Below are 24729 nucleotides of genomic sequence, written 5' to 3'. Positions count from 1 at the left end.
TTTCACATTGTATTCTAACTGATCACTATAGAGATCAAACCAAGAGGGATTGAATCGTGATTTGAATCACTAAACGCGATTTTGGTTAATCTGTTTAAAATTGTGGAAAATTGATTAATTTATTTGTTTACGGGGATAATTGATGAGACAAAAAGTCTGGGGGGAAAGATTGTGGGTTTATATAGTCTAGGGGGCCAATCGACGTCAACCCTTGAAACAATGTTTTAGGAAATTCATGACCACAAGGTTGACAAGGACCTCTCATAAGATATTTGCGTCTTACCTCATCTCTTTGATTTAAAGGATATTCAATTATCCTTTTCCTATCTCCACGATCACTAGGTAAATTCTCCAAATCAGTTTCAAAGTCTTGTTTTTTAGGAGAAGGCAAATGATCCTCGGAGGCTTAAAATATTTTTCCATTGAAATCTTGTCTGGGAAAAAAATAAAAAAATTAGCAGAATACTATAATTTTTATGCTCTCACGATTTCCTATTAAGTCACATAAATCAAAATTTTCATTGAGTTTTACCTTTTAGCTTCTCTGTTGAATACTATTTTTATTTGCCTGCGTTATTCTTTTGTTATTAGAAAAAAAAATCTAGTTGGTAAAAACTAAAAGAAAGAAGACATCAAAAACGTTAGTGTCGCGTACTAGGTTAAAATTATAAACTTTCATTATTAACTTTCTTTAGTTTTAGATTGGGCTTTGTAACACTAAACTTAAATTTTTTTATAGGCTAGATTAGATTTATGGACATATAATAAGTGTGTTCTAGATTTCTTACTTCTCCTGCAAGTTTATATATGCATAACTATATATTATTATCATATACAATTTTTTTTCTAAGTAGTAGGGGGCACGTGCCCCCGTAGTCAAAAAATGTCCGTCCGCCCCTGGAGTGTGGTGATATATTTTGAGCTTGGGGGGATTATTCAAATGTGGGTAATGAAGTTCCATGGAATCGGAAAGACAGGCATATTTCTACTTTAGTGATAAAAGAAATATATGAGGAGATTACTTATTCTCACTTGGTTGATAGAATATGCAAAAAAGTAAAGATTTGAATAACTTTGACCAAGTTTCAACGGAGTTACTTTCCGCTGGTCTTGGATAATAAAAGGCCATGTTATATCTTGGATGGTAGAACTAGTATAACTGGTATAACTATATATCAACCAATACATGTGATACTGGTATAACTGGTCTAACTATGTTCTATTTACCAAATTAGTAATACTGGTATAACTAGGACAATTATTCATATTCTGAAATTTAAATATTACATTGGGTATTGCATTTGAAAAAAAAACAATCAGCTGGCCAAATTGGTAAGTGTTTAAATAGGCTCCTTTTAATTTGTGAAGTTTTCTTTTTAGCAGTTATAACATAATCACATATGTTTGCATGTTCTACCATATACTTTTAAGGTGTGTTAATTTCATTGTCCACATAATTTTTGGAAAACATACATGAAATGTATTTTAACAAAATTGATGATTTCATTTTATTGGGGCAAAGACATGTACACATAAAGAAGTGGTACAAATAAAGTAAGTTTAAATTTTATGTGGTAAAACTAGTTTTTTCAATTTCACTACCAAAGTACAACTATGTACAAACCAGTACAATTCAAAAACTAGTACAACTATGTTCAAACCGGTACAACTTGAATACTAGTATAACTATGTTATTTCATTTTGTATTATGCATCACGTTTTAAACTTGTATCATTTTTTAAACATTATTGTTGAATATTAAATCAGGTAGTTGTACTATTTGTTCCATTCCTAAATATTTTTTTGTAGTTTAAACTATCGTATTAGTTATACCTAAATACATGTACTTTTAAACTCAACACATTTTTAACATCCAAATGAAACAAGTTAAACATCCTAAGGAACATATGTTTTATCATCCAGAGGAACATAGGTTTTAACATCCAAAAGAACATAAGTCGTAGGAACATAAGTTTTAAGAAAGCTTTAACTTGAAAAAAATATAAGTTTTCAAAAGCTATTCAAAATAGCTCACTTTGACACGAAATGATACTTGAGTAGACAAGAAGGTTTATGAGACCTATTGGGGCTCGTAAACGCATATGTCTCCTTCTCATCTCCAACCGCTTCTTCGTCGCCAATATTTTCCTCATCAGTAGCTGCCTTTTCAACAGCAGTCAACTCAGTAGCAACCTTTTCAGCAGCTTCTTTCTCGAGTTACTCCACAGCTTCTGCCATCACTTCAAGTGTAGATGGTGAGTCTTTTGCCTCTTCCTCGTGCTCTTTCTTACCATCCTTCTCAGCCTCTTCCTCAGCCTCTTTCTCACCATCCTTCTCAGCCTCTTCCTCGCCCTCCTTCTCACCTTCCTCGCCCTCATTGTTAGCCACCTCATCAGCCTCCTTCTCAGGCTCTTTCTCGCCCTCACCATCCTCCTTAGCTGATTCCTCAACCGATATGGCAACACAAAACCAACAACATTTACCTCGTGTTTGAAATCATGCAACATTAACAAGATTTTACCTCCTAAAGTTCCACCCGGTTTCAAAACATAAATGCAAATCCGTCGTCCATTTTCTTTGTCAACTTCAACTCCAACTTTTTTAGACTCTCAAGACAACTAGTACAACTATTTTTATGTCCAGCTCGGCAGTTGCCTTCTTTTCGGTAGTTAAACTAGTTGGACTATAATTATCGTAGTCCAAACACAAAACATGAATGATTATGCATCTTTTTGAATTCATGATGAATTCTAAGTTATATTTTCAGTATAATCTTCTAAATCTTCTTCTACTGTAACATGTTTTTGGCTTTGCTATTGTGTTCTTCGGCTTAGGGAATAAAGATGATTTTGTAAAAAAAAAAGTATAACTAGTAAAACAAATAACCATTTACATCAAATACTATAGAAAAATTCCAGGAATTCTGAAAAATCCAACAAGTCTCAAATATTAAGTATAATATTATAAGTTAATCGAAGAAGATTGCATTCGAAGATAACAAGACAATTGATCACATCACATAATCTCAGATGATCATTAATCCAACATAGATTTAGCAGAAAATGGATATGCTTATAAGTTGTTTTAATAAAGTTGCAAGGTTGTATTGGTTATTCACGTTCTAATTGTACCAGTTATACTAATTATATATGTTATAGTTATATCTTTTATACTAATTATAAGCATTCGAGTTGTGCCAGTTATACTAGTTATGCATACTCTAGTTGTACCAGTAATACTTTGTGTTCTTCATTGTCAAGAATGTCATACATTGATGATGAGATTCAGTTTAAAATGGTAGAAACTAATTGAAGAGGATGGTGAGTTGATCGATTTGATCAAAAATGATTATGGTTGATAGATTTGAGATAAGAATGATAGAACCCAAAATCTAACGATTTTTTTTAATTTCAATTCAGGATGAGAGAAACATCAGTGGTGAAGAAAAGAGAAAGAAAAATAGATCATTGATTAAGAAAATGATGATTGTTGATGAAGAAGATGCAGATTGAGGAAGAGAATCGAGATTAAAAAAATGTTGAGATGAAAAATTTGGAAGAAATTGAACCATCAATGGTTTTGAAAAAGAGGAAAAACTAAAAATTAGGGATTTGAGAGAAGAACCGACCCGGATCCAGATGATGTTATCTGGGTCGAATTTTAAATGGTTGGGTTGGTAATTTTTTTATCCTTTATAAGGATAATTGTCATTCCTCTACATTTTTTATTTTAAAAGAAAATGCAAATTAATTGAAAAAAGAAGAAGTTTTTAGAATTTTTTGACTTCATGTGGTCCATTCCAATATTTGTTCTTAGACCCTAGCCCTAAAATTAACATCCCTACTGTTTAGTATGTGCCAACAGAGGCTCCTATTGTTTATACCAAAACACTATTATATTTTTGCATTTCACTTCTTCAATCAGTCAAATATTGGACAACGTAAAGATTAATATGTAGGACTGGACATTTTATCCGTTAATTTTGATTATATTCGTTATTCGTTTCGATTCGATCCGAAAAAGCAAATATCAAAAATCAATATCCGTTAAAAACGAAGCAAATTACAAATGCTAAAAAATTTAGAGTCGGATATCAGATCTGCTCCGACATTTATAGAAACATATGTATATGTACAATTAAATATAGAATTTTAAATGTTTTAATTTTATGTGATTATTATTTTAACATATAATTGTATTAACTTTATTTATAAAATTATCAAATTAAGAAAGAAATATAAAATCTTTATAAAAACTATAATTTTCTAAAATTCTATGTTTTATAAAAAATAATTTTAAAGTTAATGAAACATAGTGTCACTAATCTTTATTTTATATTGTATATTTTATATTTTATATTTTGTATAATGTAAAAGATATTGTTTTGAAAACAAACTTGCATGTTTTTTTCTAAATTTATTTTATCAAACAAAGTGGATGAGATATCCAAAAATATCTGTAAATTTTTCAAATATCCGAAAAAAAACAAATATTCGTATTTTTCCGAAACAAATCAAATCAAAAAAATTAGATATATCCATAAAATTCGAAGCAAATCTCAAATACCGAAAATTATGGTAGTATTCAATATTTCAATCCATGCCCACCCACCCCATCATAAAAGAAAACAATACCATCTGTTTTCAAGTTTCTAACTCTATTTTTTTTGGTATTTGACCAATTGGTGTGTTTACTAATGACAAATGCAACGATAAGAGGCACCTACTTAGGCCACAGAACTAATGAGAAAAGAGGCAAATGATTGAAGCGTTTAAAGTACTAAAAGGTAGTAAAAGCACACACTCCACAATCTTTGCTCCTCAAAACAACAAAGTAAAACAAAGTTTCACATTTCCAAAGTCAAAAGAACAAACAGTAATACGAAACTGCTATTGCAGTGTCCTTTCTTTATCCCTAGCTCAGACGACAAGACTGTATTCCCTCTCCTCTCACTCTTTTCCGAAATCTGCATTGTAGTGTGAACTCGACTCAAGTTTCTTGGCTTCGCTCAGCTTTCTCACCGCCTGCACAAAAATTGGTTCGTTTCCAAATCACAAACCCAGATTCCAGTAAGTTACACAAACCTCCCATGTAAATACAAATAATATATACCTTCATGAAATCTTCCTGGATCACATAGTCCCGCTCTGCTCGGATTGCAAACATTCCAGCCTCCGTGCATATGTTACGCAGATCAGCACCATTGAAGCCCTTTATTGAACCAAATAAAGGATTAGGTGAAAAACTCAATTATCTAAAGCAGCATTCACTAATGAAAGATGGAAAAAGAAAAACTAACCTCTGCAAGTTTGACAATAGCCTCGTACTCAATTTCACCATGTTTGGCGATACCAGCTGCATGGATCTTGAGGATATCCATTCTTGATTGCTCATTTGGCAAAGGGATCTCAATCTTTCTATCTAATCTACCAGGACGGAGAAGCGCAGGATCAAGCACATCAGGTCTGTTCGTTGCCATTATCATTTTCACCTAATACATATATCCAAACCAAGTTTAAACACATTCCTTAACACTCGCAGACATTTAATAGCATTGATGATGGCTTTCAGTGTATAAGAAATGGTTTGAGACAGAAATATAACTTCACAACCCAATCTTATGCATATATAACTTTCAGAAACAGAGACCAGTACCTTTCCGAGGTTGTCAAACCCATCAAGCTGATTGAGCAACTCCATAAGTGTTCTTTGAATTTCACGATCAGCACTGGTTCCCTCGCTAAAACGACGCCCACCGATTGCATCGATTTCATCCATGAAAATGATACAAGGCTAACCATACGAAAAAACAGAAGTATTTAATAAAGTCAGGAGCGTGATAGAAAGCTTATAGAAGGCAAAAGGAAAGAGGAAGATGCATATGTACACACACTTCAAACAAGACTTACCTGGTGTTCACGGGCATAGTTAAACATCTCCCGAATCAGCCTAGCACTTTCTCCAATGTATTTGTCTATGATTGCACTCGACACAACCTAACAAGAGGAAACAAATTAGATTAAACCTTATGCCATAACCTGAGTCTTCCATCCAAAATCAGCAATGCAGAAAATTACACCTTCAAGAAGTTGGCATCTATGTTGCTAGCAATAGCCCTAGCTAGCAGAGTTTTCCCAGTACCTGGAGGTCCATACAGAAGGACTCCCTGCATTTAATTATTTAATCAGATGAAATGTCTGGAGCCAAAGAAAGAAAGGTTTAAGGAAGAATTATACACAAATAGTTATCTACCTTGGGTGGTTTGATTCCTACACGGAGGAAAAGTTCAGGATTCATGAGAGGAAGCTCAATAGATTCCCTGAGTTCTCTGATCTGATCACCTAATCCTCCCACAGCAGAGTAGCTAATGTTGCCAGGGTCTTCGTGCAGCATGTTATACACAACGGGATCGACCTACAATAAAAAAACGAAAGCCACATTATTGTCAATAAGACCAACACATGTAGAATAAAAAAGGAACTTACTTCTCGGGGAAGGGCTCTCATAATTGTGAGTGTGGTCATATCAAGAACAACTCGAGTTCCTGAGGTCAGCTTCTCCTTATCCACTTTGCTACGGCAGCCTACCACATACCGAGGACCGCTGCTCGCTTTGACAATCACTAGAATAAAAAAAAAAAAAAACATTCAATGAGCAATAGTCTTACAGAAGCAAAAAAAAGGAAAGAAAGGTTACATCTTTCATTATCGAGAGGTCGAAGAACTTCTCCGATGATCTGGCCAACACTTTGAAGAGACTTGAGATCATCTTCAGTTTTGTTGAATTCCTTTTTAGATCCTCTCAGGTTCTCCCTAGCTGCAAGAGACCACAAACCCCACACTTTGTTGTTAATCATCGTTCATAGAGCAGAGAAAATACCAAACCCTAGAATCGATATAGCTTAAAGCAAACAAATTTCAATTAAATCCGATGCCCCCAAACTGAGACAAAAAGAAACCCTAGATTCAACTCAATCGAACCCTTTTCTTACGAAAGTACTGATTTGATAGAAGGATGCGATTGAATCTGGGCGAATTCGAATAGGAAGGAGTAGACGGAATCGAACCTGTTCGAACTCGGGACTCGAGCTCCTTATGTTGGAGGAGCTTTTTCCGGTAATCGGCCACTGCAGCGGTACGGCGTCTAGCGGCATCGTCTCCGTCGCTCATCCTCTCTGAGTGTTCCTTCTTCAGCTGCTACAGTAAGATCTCAGATTTCCGGAAAGCCAATGTTTTGTTTCGCTTGAGCTTCGGGTTTTGTTTCTAGACTCACACACACATATGGTCTGGCTTGCTGAATCGGCCAACCAAAACTACATCGTTTCGCTTTTTTTTTCTTTTGATGTTATCCTTTTATTTTATATTAAATTTATTACTACTTAAGATATTGCAAAAATATTCTATAATAACCCCTGCAAAGTTTTTAGAGAAGTTTCATGTAACTATTTTTAAGTTTTTGTCAAAAAAATAACCATTAATTAAGAAAATTACCAAAATAAATTTTATTAAAGGATAAAAACGACCAAAATATGTATTTTACCATAGGATTAAGTAATCTACATTTAAGGTTTAAAGTTAAGGTGTTGGGTTTTGGAGATATGGTTTCAAATTTTTAAAAATACAAATTAATATTAAAATTTTTAAAATAAAAAAAAGACTATTTTGATCTTTTTTTAGGATTATTTTTGTGACAAAAACTTAAAAAAAGTATTTAAGAGAATTACCCAAGTTTTTATCACAAATATAACACACAATTATCAAAATAACCAAATACATTTCATTAAAGAGTAAAAGAAGCTCATACATTCGAGTTAACTAATGTAAAGTTTAGATTTAGGGATGGAGTTTGAGAGGGCTGAGATTTAACTTTTTTTTAAAAGATATATAATTAATTTAAAATAATAATTTTAAAAATAGTTTCATAAAGAAATTTAGATTTCAAAAAAAAATTCCAAAAAATCACAAAAAGTTTCAAATTGAAAAAATTCAAAAACTTTTTTATTTAAATATTTATTAATATTTATATTTTTTATAAAATAAAAATATAGTTGTTATTTACTTGTTCATGAAATCTCTTTTGATCATTTTCCTCTTTCTGTGTTTTTGGTCAACAATGTTTTTTAGATCTTTTTAGAAGATATGCCTTAAAATATTTGCTTGCGGCAAATTGATTTTCACGTTGCTTGATCTTTTTGGTCAAAAAATATTTTTTGAGTTTTTTTGAAGATTTGTCTGATTATTTATTTATAATATATTTTAGGTCGAATCTCCCAAAAAGATCAAAAACATAATAATCTGAGCAAAAGAAAAAAATGATTAAAAGAGATTTCATAAAAGAAGTAAATGACAATTAAATTCTTATTTTATAAATATATATAAATATAAATAAATATTTAAATAAATAATAGAAAATATTTGTATTTTATTTTTCAAAAAATATTCAATATTTGAAACTTTTTTTCAACTTTTTCATGAAAGAGTTGGGTGTAAACATAAAGTTCTCAAAAGTTGTCTCTCATTTTTATTGTGGAATGAATTTGTTGACTCAAAGACAAAAAATTGTTAGGTTGATGTAGTGTGGACAGACATAGAAATGTTGTTGATACAAACAAACACAAATTTGAGCAAATATAAAAGAAATATTCTCATTTTGGTGGAAAAGAGAATTCATTGTCCTATATGTTCTGGTTGCAGAAAGATGATATGGCATATCATTGCTTTGTTAAGTGGCTCAGTGGTTGTTGAATCTGAACTAGAAAAAAAATATTACGATGATGTTGGGACACTTTTGACTTTTGATTTGATGGGTGATGCGTTTCAGCTCCAATGTTGACACGTCCTTGGATATGATCGGATCTTTTGAATAGATATGAAAATAATTATAAATGAAGAAGATTTTTGTGAAACCTTAACGAAAGGTATGTTGAACTTTTGATCCAAATGCTCTACAGAAACAAGGACAACTTCCAGGCGGTGGATCCAATTTCCATTCCCCTCGGACAGCTTGACTCTGAAAGTATGAACTCCCAAAGGTACACTAAGACTTATGACACTAAGACTTAAAGTATGTATTGTTTGAATGGCGACACAAGTAATGGTGAGGATTACTTAATACTAATGTGGCTTCAGCTTCACACCTAGACCGATTTGTTCACAAAGAACAAATTGAGAATAATTGTCAAAGTTTGAATGGCGACACAAGTATGTATTGTTTTTATTTTTTTTTGGTTATTTTACATTCTGGTCATGCATAGCTTTATATAGGACTACAATGTGCTAAAAACTAAGAAGAATGTAGAAAACTAGACAACATCTATCTATAACAATAAAACATGCTTCTCTCTCTTCTCATGCGCCCATATCACCATGGAGGGTAGGGCGTTTTGCGCCACGTGTCAACTCAAAATTCAGTCTACGGATGTATCTTTGTGCTGAGCTCTGCGATGGGCTTTTTGTGTTTCTGTTTGTTTTAATTATTTTCAACTTTATTTGGGATTTAATTAAAAAATTTGTCTAGCCCAAAAGTTTAGGATTTCTTCATCTTCTCCCTTGCGAACTTCGTCGATTAGCAGTGCGTGTTCCAGAAAACTAAAGCCCTGATCAACTCACCATAACGTCTCCACCTTGCATTAATACCTCCTTTAATCTGACCTTTAATGTAACTAAACCCACTACTCCCACTCTGAAGGATTCATTCGATCTCATCGCCTCCCAAAGTAACAGACTGAAGCTACCATTATAAATATCCCAACTTCAAGCGATAAACAACACAACTTTCAACGAGATGGAGAAGAATAATATGTGCTAAATACCAATTCCGACAATGGTGAATTCCTTCATGCTACTTGCTGATTTCAAATCCGGGCGCTGCTCCAAGGCTGTGGAGGTTCGTTTGTTGAGGTTCTGGAAAGCTAGGAATGTGAAGAAAGACGATGAACTGATGAGTGTTGACATGCTACTCGTTGATGAGAAGGTAAACACCTCCGTCTCCGATTAACCATGTCCACGATTACATTCATTCCGAGTGTCTAATATTTTAATCTGAAGCTTTTGGCTAGAGCTATGACTCTCTTCGAGATAGTTTTCTGAATTTGCGCGACCTCTCATGGTTTGGTTTTGATTCTTTTTGGCAGGAGGAAAGAGCGAGTCCCATTGCACCAGATTTACGTGCCTTTGAAGAGATCACCCCGAAAACTTATGTCTTGGAGCTTCTTAGTTTACTGCTCTGCGATGATTACACGATTTAAGCATAAACCTTATGCAGTGTATTGATTGTTTTATTTAGCTTTCGTTGACGTGGTTGTAGATATGTTCCATGAAGAAAAAAATGGTTCCATGTAGCTAAGAAGATAGATAAGGAATGACGAGCAGCCATTACTGACTTTGCAACGATATATGGCTCTAGCATGTAGTTGGAGCCGGGACTCAACAATTTGTCCATATGGCTAACTGGCGAGTTAAGGTACAACCAATATTTATGCAATATAACTAATCAACTCTCACTAACCAATGTGGATGAAAATTTTGTTTTCAGGTTCATGGATTCATAGAAAAGGTTCCAGCACGTGCTTGATGCTTGTGGTTTGAACAAATCGCTGAAGAATATGGCTTTAAAGAAGGCAATAACGTGATCATAAGAGAGGTGTGTAGAGTTGCTCTGAATCTTTGTCTTTATAAGTGGTTTAAATTGGGGGTTGTAAAATTAACAATCTTTTGCGTGTGTGTGAATAGATGGAGTTGATGTGGCTTGACTCAACCAATGGCTGGAACAAGACTTCAACAGACTCAGTTAGATGGCCTCAATGGAAATGAACCATCTTATAAGTTTTCTTGCGGAGTGTTTCTTATACCGACCCGAAAAGTGAATCAGATGCCTTTTCCAGTCAATTATTAACCATCAAGTTGCAGGTCACTGAATCGCTTTCTATATATGTTTTTTCCTACAGATATGTATGTATGCTTAAATAGAACAGTTTCAGGTAGAAATGAACTAAATAAATTTTATTTTCTTTTTATTAATTTGAGATGTGTATGTTATGCGGTTGATGAGACTTTAAGACAACAAAGCAAGTTGTTTTAATACCTTAAATTATTTCCAAATAAAAAAACTTCTATGTACATATAGTTACAAATACATTACAACTTACAAGTATCAACTGGATAATTTTTTTTTCTGGCATATGTCTACTGGATCAAACGTAAGAGAATGCTATAACTTTCTATTCTTTAGTTGTGTCTCTTTCACCTATTTTCTTAATGAGAAAGCTTGCAGATAAGAAGAAAATGGTTTTTGTTCTAACTCTAATGTCAAATTTTAATGCAAGAAGAAAATATGAATTACGTAAGGTTAAATCACGCATGGAATTGAATAAAATTCACTTCTAACTACATTCTTTGATGCAACAAGTGGATATGTTATACTATCTGTTATGATACCTACAATCTTACATGTTTTAGGCTGAAGCGTTTGGTCCTAAGTTAAGAAATCATGGTATGTAATTTGAAAACATCTCAAGGCTTATAAAAAATATGACTCGAATGCTTTTAGAATCTGCATACAAAATATGAATATAAATATAACCGCATAATACTTACATGTGGATATATTACAAGGCATGCACATCGATGGATGAGCTAAATCACATTTTTAGCTGATAGAAAATTTGAAATCTATACTTATAAATTTATATGAACCTTTATTTTTCTCCGGTTACAACACTTTGTCTTTTTCTAGAACGCATGTTAGAAATTCTCGAGCTTAAGATTTTTTAGGCTAGATTTACTAAACCATATGCCTTACTAAACTTTGGGTTTCAGTTACATAACAAAATATTTTTTTATTAGATCCATTACATTTATATATGTTTTTCTTTTTAAAGTTACATATTCTAATCCGAAATATTATACTAAAGGAAATGACATTGAATTGCCTCCTGGTGCATTTTCCTAATCCATTTTTCTGTTTTAATTACTTACGATCTTTTCTATAAAGGAAATCAAGGGGCTTTAACTATGAAAATCAATATGTGTCCACCGCCTATTCCTTGCAAACCTCCAGTTCGTACTGAACTACCATCAGACGAACAATACTAATATACTAAAAATTGCATAGTTTTTTAACTCTTTGCTGCCATGTTAAATAAAATCTAATCTGATATTGTTTCCCATTAATATAGATATTTAAGTTTAAACAAATAAATTTTATTGAGAAAATTTCTCCTATAAATTTATTACGCAGATTTGTAAGTTGTTGAGGTTTTAACTTCTAAGACTAGCAAGCACGCCAAATGTCACTTTGTCGCTATTGATATTTTCACTACTAAGATGCTTAAGGATATTGTTCTTTCTTCCTACAATTGTAATGTAAGTCACTATCTTCTACCTTCATCCAATTTTCTCATGTCGTAAGATATGTTATGATCTGATTCGGATTTGTTTTTATCCTTTTATTTGACAACTTGAGGTTGTCAAATAAAATCTCTAAACATCCAAATTTTTTTCTCACTTCTCTCATTTCTCAAATCTTTATTTGTTCACGTCTACATATTTTCCTTTTGAACAATATTGGTGTAATGGTATTAGTAACGACAGCCTCAAGTTTTCCCAAAATAATAATCTGAGCACTTTGTTTAACTTATTATCTTTTTATACACATGAATTTTTTTCATCTTTGAGATTGTAATATTTATTATAATTTTTAATGCAGATGAAGAATGGATTCGAGGGTAAGAATGTTGCGGTGTATGCCATGCATGTCTTCAATGGGAGAAGAGAAAATATGTGCCGTCAAGGAAGTTTCATATTTCTTTTTTTCTTTATATGAAATATCTATAAAAATGGTGAAAAGATGTTACAAGATTACATAGAAAAATGGTGAAACCCAAACAATCAATTGGTGTAGAGAAGAGTGAATTTTAGAAAACATATCTTGCATGTGTCATTCAGTCTTTTCATTATTCATTTTCTCATCATTAACTAACAAATAGACAAATCTATTCTTTCTATCTCATGGCTCATTATCTTTTAATGAAACTGTTATTAACAAACAAAACATGCTTTACAAATTATACAAACCAGCAATTTTTTTTTTAACAAATTGTAATAACACAAATTTCAAACAATCCGCGCGAGTTGTATTTTAATATTTGTAGAACATCAATATAAAGAACATATAATATGATGCTCTCTTACCAGAAGTCAAGAAAATCGGAAATTTAAATTCACCATCTATAAGACATAGCTATATCACCTTATGTTGCTTTCAATTTTGAACGCACACAAATAACGAAAGAATGAATAATAAACCACTTCTCTTTTATGAGTTCTCACACCAAACAAGACCTTCATGAGCAAATCTCCGTCGCACATTCTAAGTCTACATCCACAGGCCCAACACACGACAATTTATTATTGATTTCTAGTTACCATCTATTACCGACCATCAAGATAATTTTAATGACTCAACAACTAAGGGAATGAAATTCATGTTAACATACCATGAAACAGAACACCCTGACTCAACCCTACTTATTCAAGAGACAGCCCACTACGTGATTTAAATTACTAACAGCTGAAGACCATAACATAACTGATGATCCTCAAGTTACTCTTACTATCACAGACTACAACCAAAACGCGACTGCAAGACTTGACGTCGACCTTATCATCACCAATCTGGAGGGAACTAGTAGGCCTCCAAATACATATGAAAAAAAAAATACATGCACGGTACGCTTCGAAAATTACAATAATGGAATGTATCAATGCTCCCTTACTTGCGGCCATACTTCCTATTTCCGCTGCATTGATCAATGGCTTCATATAAACATAAGATGTTCCATATGTAGGGAAAGTAATCTATGATTCAGAATTATTACAATTTATAAGGGGGTTTCTTATGTTCCAATTTTCAGTTTCATTTACATGTTGTTTTTAATTTTTGTTTTAATTTTCAAACAAAATATATAAATGTGTTTCCTCATTTTCTAATATGTTCCATTGCCAGAAATAGTTTCTTACCAAAAATCAAATACGAAGAATATACGAAGAAAACTTCATTATACGCGTTTAAATTCAAATTAGTCTCTAAAATAGAACTTCAAATGTCATCCCTTCTATATACTGTCCACATGGTACTTAACAGTATAAGTATGTTCTCTAAATAAAATATCAACTTTAATTTATGTTTAAATTCCAATTAAATTAAATTTGTTACGACTATCGGTTTTGTATTCAAGTTTTATCGAATCGATAAATCACAACCACTTATGATATTCTGCTTTGAACTAATCAACTTCAAAAACAAAGTAATACACTACGGCCGCTAACCACTATCAAATGGATATCATTCTCTTTCAACATATTTTCATTTTCATATTTTTGAACATATTTATTTTACTAAGACCATAAAATGAATTGTAAATTCATTTAAGATAAAACATACGAATCCGGTGCGTAGTGCCGGAATAGCACTAGTAGAAAATATAAATAAGACTTTTGACCAAAATCAAAACTATGTTTAAATGATTCTTCCTATGGTATTGACCATTGACTATGTAGACACAAATTTGACCTTGAAGAATGAAGAAATGCTTCTGATTTGGGCCAAATTATAACCCATTAAAGGCCTGGTCGAATTGGTCTTCTCCTCAAACATAATATTTGTCGGTTTCTCCATTTTCGGCCCAAACAAGTTTGTTTTTGAATCACTTGATAAACCACCAAGCCCAATCCTTTCTTGGATATTTATAACATGAATAAACACTTTTGGCATGATTGAATTGGTCACTGTTCCATCAGAAATAAAGTTGGTTGTTTCTTACTTCTCGGGTGATTGATCCAGCTCGGATAGTCGAACCAGTTCACTCAGCTCACCCAGGTAAGTGTCAGTCCACCTCAGCTTGTCCAGATAAGTGTCAGTCCATCTTTGCTCGTCCAGGTAAGTGACAGTCCGACCAGCTGAACCAAAGTTTCTAGCTCGACCAAAGTATTCAGCTCGTCCTATGGGTTTTGATGCATGCATATCAAATGTGTTCTACAGAAAGTATAAAAAAGGGAATGGGTGGATGCATGCATTATTACACTGAATGCTGAAAATTTTGGTTCAAAAGATACAACCAACTCATTCATTTTGGAATTTGTTTCGACGAACAAAAGGAACATTGTTTGTAAACAACCAATTTACAATTTTAACATAATCACATGAAATATTCTTGCTTAAGATCACATGAAATCTGCTACAAATTTTAGTATAAAACATCAACAAAAAAGAAAGTTTCTAAAGTGTTGGATGTCAAGTACAAGGACACATGCATAAAAATTCAGTTATTGCATTCGTTGGAGGTGGATTCTCTAGCAGTGGTTGTCATGGGATTAGAAAAACACTTGCATCACTTGACCATGTCTTGCTATAGGTGTCATCATCACAAGCCGATTTGTATGTCTGATCAAAGACAAGAGGGGCATTACGATCATATCGAATCTACGGATTGTGAAGTCACAAAACCACAATCAGATGAATTGAAGCAGTGTATCTACTGTATACAATGAAGAAGTTAATGTGGTGCCGCAGAATATCAGTACTCATTTAAAATTGGAAAATTGTTTTTTAGACAAAAAAATAGGTACATTGTCTCATTAGACTAACCTCAAATTTGTACCATTTTTGTCTATAATGCCCTTCTATTTATAAAAAACAAATAAATAGTTTTACAAACAAAAAATTAGGAAAAATAGGAACTGCATTGTAAATACAGATACCAATGTAGAGGTTTTTTTGTTCTAAAATGTTTAAATAAAAATTCCAGATTTCGTTCTATGGACTGTAGAATGTATATTCTACGAAGTGGAAAATGAAATCCACGTTTTTCATTAGATCTACTATGATTAGAATAAGTCATCCACATTTTTCATTAAATCTACTAAGATTAGAATAAGCGATCTACGAAAATAACAATAATCTAATAATATTTGGAATACACATTTTGCGCTTTGCCTTCTTTCTAAAGTATATTGAACCAATAATCTATATATTATTCAAAATATAAAACTTGTAGAAACATATTTCAAACGGGTTAACTGTATTCTACATATAGTAGAATGCATTTATGAAAATATTTGGAAATATTATGTTATCATTTTTGAAAAAGTCAAAGTTTTTCACCAAAAAAGTTCTAATCGAAATAGTAATATTCTTTTCTATTTAATTTCTTTATATTTTTAAACATATATAATAAACTAAATTAATTTTTTAAATTTTAATTAAGTTAATTTAGGAGTATAGTAGGAAATTATGAATATATTAGTCTAATGAGACAATTACACTGCTACATTTACTTTTCTGAAACAATGATCAATAAATTTAACATTTCATCAAAAAAAAAATTACACTTTGTGATTAGCCTAATAGGACAATGTACATGTTTTTTTGGTCTAAAAAAACAATTACCCTTTAAAATTTAAAGTAGAGGTGGATACCACAACGAAGATACTTATTGATACAATCAGGTTTTAACCTCTAAAAGTATAAAGCAAGTGTACAATGAACCACAATAGTATTCCAGTGATCGAATATACAATGACCAAGTACACTACAAATCTTCGATAGAAGAGTTAAGCTAAGACAAAAAAGATTTTTGTGTGTTTTCAAATTGTAAGAAACTAAACAGCAGAAAGTAAAACAATGTTAAATGAATGGATTAAAGCATTATGCAGTGAGTACTTCTCAGGAAACATAGATTATGAAACAATAGCTAGAAAGGGGGTGCATTAAGTTAGATTAACCTACTTCCACAGCGTTAAACCCTATGTATTAGAATCCTAAAGACTAACTTCCATTGAATTTCAAATTTTAAACATGTAATGCGATCGAGTTTGATAAGTTCACGAAACTCCCTAACATCAACTTCCATTGGTTAATAATATTTCGCTCATTCTAGGTTCATTCATGCATTTAATCAAACAATTTTGGTGCGTTAAACAACCAAAGATCTCAAACTAGGTCATGAATCTAGTTTCAGCAATATGAACAACCTAGATGAAGAACCGAGTGGATTATTCCCTAATCTAACAAATAAGTTTCAACAATCCATGAATTTCCTTGAATAACCCTAAGCCTAAATAATTGACTACTCAGCCATGGAAGAAGAAACACAATAAATCACTCAATAAATCATGATAACAATGGAAATCTATAATAAAAAGGGTTCATAAAGTTTTTCTGAAGCAGAGTATGAAATCATCTCCCCCATGGAAAAAATCTCCAGAGGAATGTAAAATCCAATGTCAAACAAAGTTTAAGTCTAACAATGGCTGAAAAATATCCAATATAGGTCAAAACTCTTCAAGCTCAAGTTCCTAGGAGAAAACCGGACAAAAAATAAACGAAAACCAAAAAATTTTAATTTTTCTCACGCAGACCGGACTTGAGATCGGCCAGGAGATAGACCATAGTGGAAAGAGATCGACCGATCTCTTAGGATTGAGCAGTCTAAAAAGGGATAGACCGGTCTTGGCCAAAAACGTCCAAATTGCTTCATTTTGCCTAGATCCTTGCTCCTTGTGCCCAAAACTCCATTCCAACATGTTTTAACTTGAAAAGACTCAATATGCTCCACAAAAACTCGATAAATAACTCAAAACAAAGGTTAGAAACCGACAAAAATACCATTTTTCACTTATTATAGAGCTAAAATCTATTTCACTAACTAGGTATAAAGCTGATGGAGTTAAGGCGTTTCTTATCACATTTCAAAGTCCACAACATCATTCAGCTATGTCACAGCCTGTGATCATATGTATCATTGTACTGTCTACACAATTTTCAGAGGTATTGTATGACATCAGTTTTCATCGAAGCCTCCAATGTATCCACCAGATGAAGCAGAGCAACTATCTAAATTATTGTGGTTTACTACCATACACCTCTATGAAACTTTGTTAATAAGGAGATTGCACATTCAGCTCCAGTACAAACGCATGTTTATCCTTACGTGTTGGTTCAGCCGTGAGCATATAGATTCTATACATTCCTTGGCCAATTGGAACCTTTGTTGGTTGAGAAAGGATTCACTTCTCCTGTGACCTTGGAACTAGATGACAACTTTGATATGTCAAGTATATCACTTCAGCTCGAGGGCAAGTTGGGTCTTCAAAGTGGGTATCTATATGATCATAGAAGCAATGGCATGTCACGTGAGAAGCTAATACGCTGGAACCTGGAAAGTAAGAAGACGAATAAAAGGTTACACAAAGAAGGATATAGTACATAGAGAATGATTGTAATTGACAATGTTAGGCTAATTGTGCCTCTTGTTGCTTAGACTTTTTGTAGTTCCTTTATGTTCATCAATATAGTGATTGTGTTCTTATCAGTCTCCTGAGGTTAGAATTCACCATATATTGCTATGATGAAGAATGGTTAGAAAGAGTTGAATGACCCGTTTCATTTTTGGATTTGCATTGTTACCCCTATATTTATCTTTTTCAGTTCTGATTTTTTTTTTTAACATCGAAAGACTATTCTATTATTCAAACTTGAGGTGATCTGGGTAACCAGACCGGAGTAAAACAACCAACAAAATGAAGATCTCTATGGAAAGATCTTACCATCCTAGCTAAGAAGTCAGAAATCCAATTTTGTGCTCGTGGAATATGGGTAATCTTGAAATTCGGGAAACATATCTGCAAAGTCTCTATCCTCTCCAATTATGTTACAAAACTTGGCCACGCTTGTGGCTCCTTAATCATAGCGATCAAATCCTTGCAGTCCGTTCCAAAGCTCTGACATGTCGAGTATTGTTGCATGCTCTGCATCGCCCATCTTAATGCTTCTACTTTTGAGTGCAGAGGAGACTCTCGTCGAATATAATTCCGTCTCCCCATAAGTTGAGCCTTCTCCAAGCGGTCCATCCAAGCCCATCCACTCCCGCTGAACTGTGATGTAGATGTCCATGATCCATCTATCAGGCAGATATTACCCAAGCTTATGACTTGAGGTTCGTCACTACTATGCTCCTGTAGAGTTGATGGTATCATTTCGTTTGCAGTGAACCAGGCTTGATACTCATTCTCTGCATAGCGAAATAACTCCATAGGATCTCTGTCTATGCCCTTAAAATACATAAGATAAATACATAGTTGAAATACATAATTCAAATTCAACTGCACTGCTCATAGGAAGAAAACATCATCAAGACAAGTCAAAGTGATCAGGAATCGTGTGGCACTAATGTGAAACCGCCACTGTTAACTACTATAGTTTTAAAGATTAGTGAAAGACATGAATAGCGACAGATTAAGTTTCTGTTCTTAGAAAAAGTTATCCTTATGAGCTGCCAGAATTGGTAGAATCCATGACAAGTTCACACTCTTCCATTACAGCCGCGTCTTTAATCTCCTGCAACATCTTCAACACTTGCCACATCGTCGGCCTCTGTTCTGGCGATGCTAAGCTACAAGCGACCGCAACTTCCGTCAACATTCCGAATTTATCCCTGTCCTCTCTCCAGTTCCCATTCTTCTCACCTTCCTCTCTCACTTTCCTCACAAATTCCATCATCTCATCAAGTGGCAAAACCGGAAGCTTCGAAGGTTGTTTCCCGGTCAAAAGCTCCAAAAGAAGGATCCCGAAGGAGTAAACATCAGCTTTAACCGATTGACAACTCAAACTCTTGTGTCGAGCTTCAGGGGCTTTATAAGCAATTGCATCCGCGTCTTCTTGGCCGTCATTTGATGTTAGAGGAGGGTTTGTTGCAAGAGCGACAAGACAGTAGTCGGCGATACAAGCTTCGAAGTCTGGTCCGAGAAGGACATTTGAGGATTTGAGGTTTCCGTGAACTAGCTGCCATGCTTGATGAATGTAGGAGAGACCCTGAGTTACGTCTTCTGCTATCTTCAAACAAGATGTCCAGTGCAATGGTTTTGCCCTCGACGATTTCGTACCTTCACAAAACATGATTCAAACTTTCAACATAACTCCTCATTGCTCAACTTTTAACTAACTCCACGAATTTATTCTTCTTAAAAAAATAAACCGAGTTAAACCAAAAATGTGGTTTAAAATATGATTGATTACATGGTTTATGGTTAAATTGTCTATATACGTAACGAGCAAGTTTTCTAATTAAAGATTATGGGTTAGTCATTAATGAGATGTGACGTACGATTAATAAATTCAATTCCATGTGGTTACTGACTGAGCAAAAGTAAAGACCTCGTAACTACTAATTTATTACAAGTACCAACCAGGTGCTTGATGTCTTCAACGATAATCTACCAATCATTTATTATACAAAAAGAATTTGAAAATACGTAATCACGTGTGTGAGGGTTTACGAGCATACCGTGGACGAGAGAAGAGAGGCTGCCATTTGGCAAATAATCATAAATCAACAGCCTTTCTTCCTTTGCCTGGAAATATGCCCTGAGTGGGACCAGGTTCGGATGCCCTAATGCTCCAACCGATTCCATGTGTCGCTCAAACTTTTCCCTTCCTACGCCCGCCAATCTAATGGCATCTAGCCTCTTAACCGTCACGATCAAACGGCTGTCAAGCAACGCCTTATACGTGGTCCCCACCGTTCCTATACCCAATAACTCGGCGGAAGCTGTCATTAGCTGGTCCATTGTATACACGTGGGCCTCTCCCGCACAGAATACTAAGCTCCCACTCTTCGCCGCCTGTAGCTTCTTCACCTTCTCCTCCAGCTCACTCTCTTGCTCCATCTGTATCGCCGCCGCTACTTCCGCTGTCTCCGCCGCGTCGGATGCGACCACCGCCGTCGATTCTTTCCCTTTCTCCTTATCGTTATTGTCTCTGCGTCTCTTCACGGCGGCGATTAGACAACCCACAGAGATAAACAGGACAATAGCGGCTAATAGAAACCCTAGAATCACCGCAAATCGCGAATGTTTACCATGACTCGGCCGGGACAACCCTGTTTCTCTGAAATCCGCCATCTGACCGTGCGGGAAAGGCGGTGGTGGCGCTGCCTTTTCCGGCGGAGATAGATTGAAAAACTTGGACCTCGCGTTGCATTCTTTGTCAACGATCTCGCCGCAGAGGTTAGGGTTTTTGAGAAAAGAAGAAATGCCGAACCGTAACAGAACGGCGGTTACCGGTACAGCACCGGTTAAATTGTTAACCGAAACATTGAAAGAATGAAGCGAGGATTGGTTTAGTGCAGGGACAGCTCCATTAAACCGGTTCGAATCGAGTCGGAGGTAAATCAACCGGTCGGAAAAGACTAAACCGTGTGGGATTGGACCGGTGAGGTTGTTGAATGAGAAATCAAGGGTTCTTAACCGGTGCAGCTCCAGAACCGAGAGAGGAAACGAACCGGAGAAGGAGTTGTGGTCGAGAAAAAGCGACTTGAGATTAACCAAACCGGATAAATCGGGTAAAGGTCCGGTTAAGGAGGTGTTCTTGAGACTGAGAACTCGGAGCTGGTCGAGTTTATTGACTGAGTCCGGAGCGAGTTGACCTCCAAGATAGAGATCCTCTATAACCAAACGAACCACTTTGTTGCCGTAGCACGTAACACCCCACCATTGACAGAAGCTGGAGCTTTTGTTGCTGAAGAAACCAAGCTTGTTCCATAAATCAGCTTTGGATTTGAACAGCAAAAGAGAGTAAGCATCGCGGTGAAGAGACGCGGGTTTAGTGCGGTTTAAAGAAGAAGAAGAAGAAGCAATGGCGGCGAAGAAGAAACAGAAGAAAAGGAACTGGGAAATGGGGAAGTTCCAACGAAGCATTTTCTCTGAGTTGGGAATGTGTTAAAGAAGCATGTCAATAATAATGTATGAGATTACAATATCACAGATTTGATTTTGCTTTCTGTAGAAAAAAATCTAGAGAGAGGTGAAGGGAGTAGGAGGTACGTGACAAAAGGATGTAAGACACAAGAGACTAGCTGTCGGACTTGAAAGCTCAGAGTCACGTGAATACTAAAAAAGAAAGAAGATGCATAATTATTATTATTATTTATGGTTCAAACTTGTAAAATACTGTTGAGCGAGCAAACGAACAATGCAGATCAAATATATTTAATGCCGAATTTGCAGGAAGGATAGCATAACACGATCTAACTATTATTTTCTATCAAAAACAGAATCTAACTACGGTAAAGACGGACGTCAAAAAAAAGAAAAAACTACGGTAAAGACGAAAACAATATATTATTATTGTTGAATCCTAAATCCCCTGTAATAGATTTTAGAATACAACTAGATACTTTCTTCACGTAGATAATATATTTAAATTTGTTATATTTATCATTTTTGTTTATACGTGACTTTTTGTATATTAAATTATATATAACTAATTTTTAAATTTGATTTTTTTTATATTTTTAGTTTGAAGTAAATATTTTTATTATATGTAACACAATTAACTAATAAAATATGAAAAATCAAGTCCGAAATTTTAGAGTTATGTAAAAAAAAAAAAAATTATGTATAGAACATAAATTATCTTACTTTAAAAGATCGGAATCTCTTCTCGAATAAATTCACGAAAAGAAAAAGTACTCCAATAACCTACTTAAAATATGAAACCCTCTTTTACTTAATAATATTTTTTACGTGTAATAGTTAAAAACTGACAATTGTAATAAATCTAATGGTAATATTTTTTACGTGTAATACTTAATAATATTTTTTTCTACATAGAATATTATTTTAATATATCTAATGGTAAAATAATAATGATGATAAAATTTTTTTGAATTTTGTAATATTACATGAATTAGAAGTCTTTAAAATCTAAAATTTATTTTTTAACATAATATATTTTTTATTCATTTATTATTTTGACGTTACGAAATGTTTCTTTATTTTTATTTGTATATTAATTTTTTAATAATTTAGTTTCTTTTTAAGTAATTTTAAAATTATCAAGAATATAATATATTTAAAATTATTTATTTAAATATATCCAAATATGATGTCTCATTTTTATGTGTGTTTGCGTTGAGTATATTTAATTTATAGTTTGTATATTTAATATAACACCTTATTGCGTGCCGTTCTATGGTTTTAATAAATGTGTTGTCATTTCATTTTTATTACTACTAACATGATTTTTTAGTGATCAGTGATAATATATTTTTAACGTTACGTATTATATTTTATCGTATATTTTCTAACTCTCCATGATGACACTTTTCTTAGAATCATTTTAATTAGATAATAGGTTTAAAGATGTAAATAAAACTGTGTATGTTGTAAATTTAGACTTTTAGGGTAACTGAGCACTATCAATTATGGAAATTATATTATGATTTTATTTTACTAAATCTTTCTTTCTGTGTATATTTTTTGTTTTATTTTATATTTTTACAATTTTATTGTCTTATTCTTTAATTGCAGAGAATTGCTATTTCCAATTTTTGTTTCATATACCTTAAAAGTCTTCGGTTTATTTTTGTTTGTTTTCTTTCTCCGATTACAATGTACAGTTCGACCGTTTCTTTTTGTTTGGAACAAACTACTAATATCATCAGATAGAAAAGCTTAAACTCCAATAATGGAGTGAATATTTGTGCTAGAGAAAACTGATTTAGCCACTAATATATTGAGATATTATAATATTAGAAGGTATGAAAACTCTTCTCTGTTGTCCTACGCTGGACATAATTAAGTTGTTGTCAATTGATTCTATATTTGTGATAACTGGAAATACATCTTTATATCTTCCTTACATCATCCTTAATTCGTTTACGGTTCGACCATTTCTAATATACTGAGAGTAACATAATATTATATGTTGATTATCTTCTTCCAATTAGGAATGCACAGAATGAGAGAAATTCAAGGTGATACACTTTACAATTTTGTCCTCATATCTATATAAAGTTAGTTTATAGATTACTCTATCTATTTCAAAATGTAATCAGTTTTAATTAAAATCTGTAATATTTAAAAGTTACTTCATCTGTTCCCGAAAGTAAAATTTTCTAAAATGTTCACGCTTATTAAATATTCAATAAACGTTTATAATTTATTTTTTCTTTTACTTTATTATACACTTTCCAATAACTTTTCACCAATGAAATTTAATCAATTCATATATTTTCATTTAATGTTTCTTAAAATTATAAAAAAGTACCTTAAACATATAGAAAATCTATCTTTGTGGAACAAGTAAAAAATCTAAAACATCTTACTTTCAGGAACGGAGTGAATGTTACTTTAGAAAACTGTCATTTAACATATAAATTTAATCAATTACACAGTAATTTACATAATTTAATTGACCACACAATATCCTATAAATATAAAGTTACGTTGAAATATAAAAACAATTTATATAGTGAAACAAAAAATACTTTTAAACCATTATATTATAAAACAAAGGGAATATTCAAATTTTATTGAAACATTAGAATAGTAAGAATCAGAAAAGCTGAAATCTCAACGTCGATCATTTACGTCGGCCATGCCTTAGACCATCTCCAATGTATTCCTCTATTTTTTTCTCAGGAGTTTCATAATAGAGATGGATTTGTGTCCGATGTATTTTTCTATTTTCTCTCATAAAGAAGAATATTCTTGATATATTCTTTTCTAAGTTTACAAATAATACTTTTTATTTGTGAAAGTTGAAAACCAACCCAATTTATTTTAGTATTTTATAAAATTATGATATTATTTACACTAAATATTTCTTTACAAACTATTATGTAAATAAAAAATATAATTATATTTATATAAATAATATATTTCACTAAAA

General features: G+C 33.1%; 2 protein-coding genes across 2 annotated transcripts; both read right to left on the bottom strand.

Annotated features, from left to right (window-relative positions):
• Nucleotides 1–4743: 4743 nt before the first annotated feature.
• On the bottom strand, nucleotides 4744–7313 carry LOC106336665 (26S protease regulatory subunit 10B homolog A). Its single transcript, XM_013775569.1, has 10 exons — nucleotides 7067–7313; nucleotides 6697–6816; nucleotides 6486–6622; nucleotides 6253–6414; nucleotides 6080–6166; nucleotides 5910–5996; nucleotides 5656–5793; nucleotides 5300–5491; nucleotides 5113–5211; nucleotides 4744–5024 (listed from the first exon to the last, which is right to left on the bottom strand). Exons 1-10 carry the CDS (start codon nucleotides 7167–7169, stop codon nucleotides 4950–4952), a joined length of 1200 nt encoding a protein of 399 aa, XP_013631023.1. The 5' UTR covers nucleotides 7170–7313; the 3' UTR covers nucleotides 4744–4949.
• Nucleotides 7314–19095: 11782 nt separating this feature from the next.
• LOC106342726 (probable inactive receptor kinase At5g67200) lies at nucleotides 19096–21959 on the bottom strand. Its single transcript, XM_013781744.1, has 2 exons — nucleotides 20342–21959; nucleotides 19096–19940 (listed from the first exon to the last, which is right to left on the bottom strand). The coding sequence occupies exons 1-2, from the start codon at nucleotides 21750–21752 to the stop codon at nucleotides 19324–19326; spliced, it is 2028 nt and encodes a 675-aa protein (XP_013637198.1). The 5' UTR covers nucleotides 21753–21959; the 3' UTR covers nucleotides 19096–19323.
• Nucleotides 21960–24729: the final 2770 nt, after the last annotated feature.

Source organism: Brassica oleracea, chromosome C4, assembly GCF_000695525.1.
Source record: "Brassica oleracea var. oleracea cultivar TO1000 chromosome C4, BOL, whole genome shotgun sequence".
NCBI lineage: Eukaryota > Viridiplantae > Streptophyta > Magnoliopsida > Brassicales > Brassicaceae > Brassica > Brassica oleracea.
This window is presented reverse-complemented; position numbering and strand designations above follow the sequence as displayed.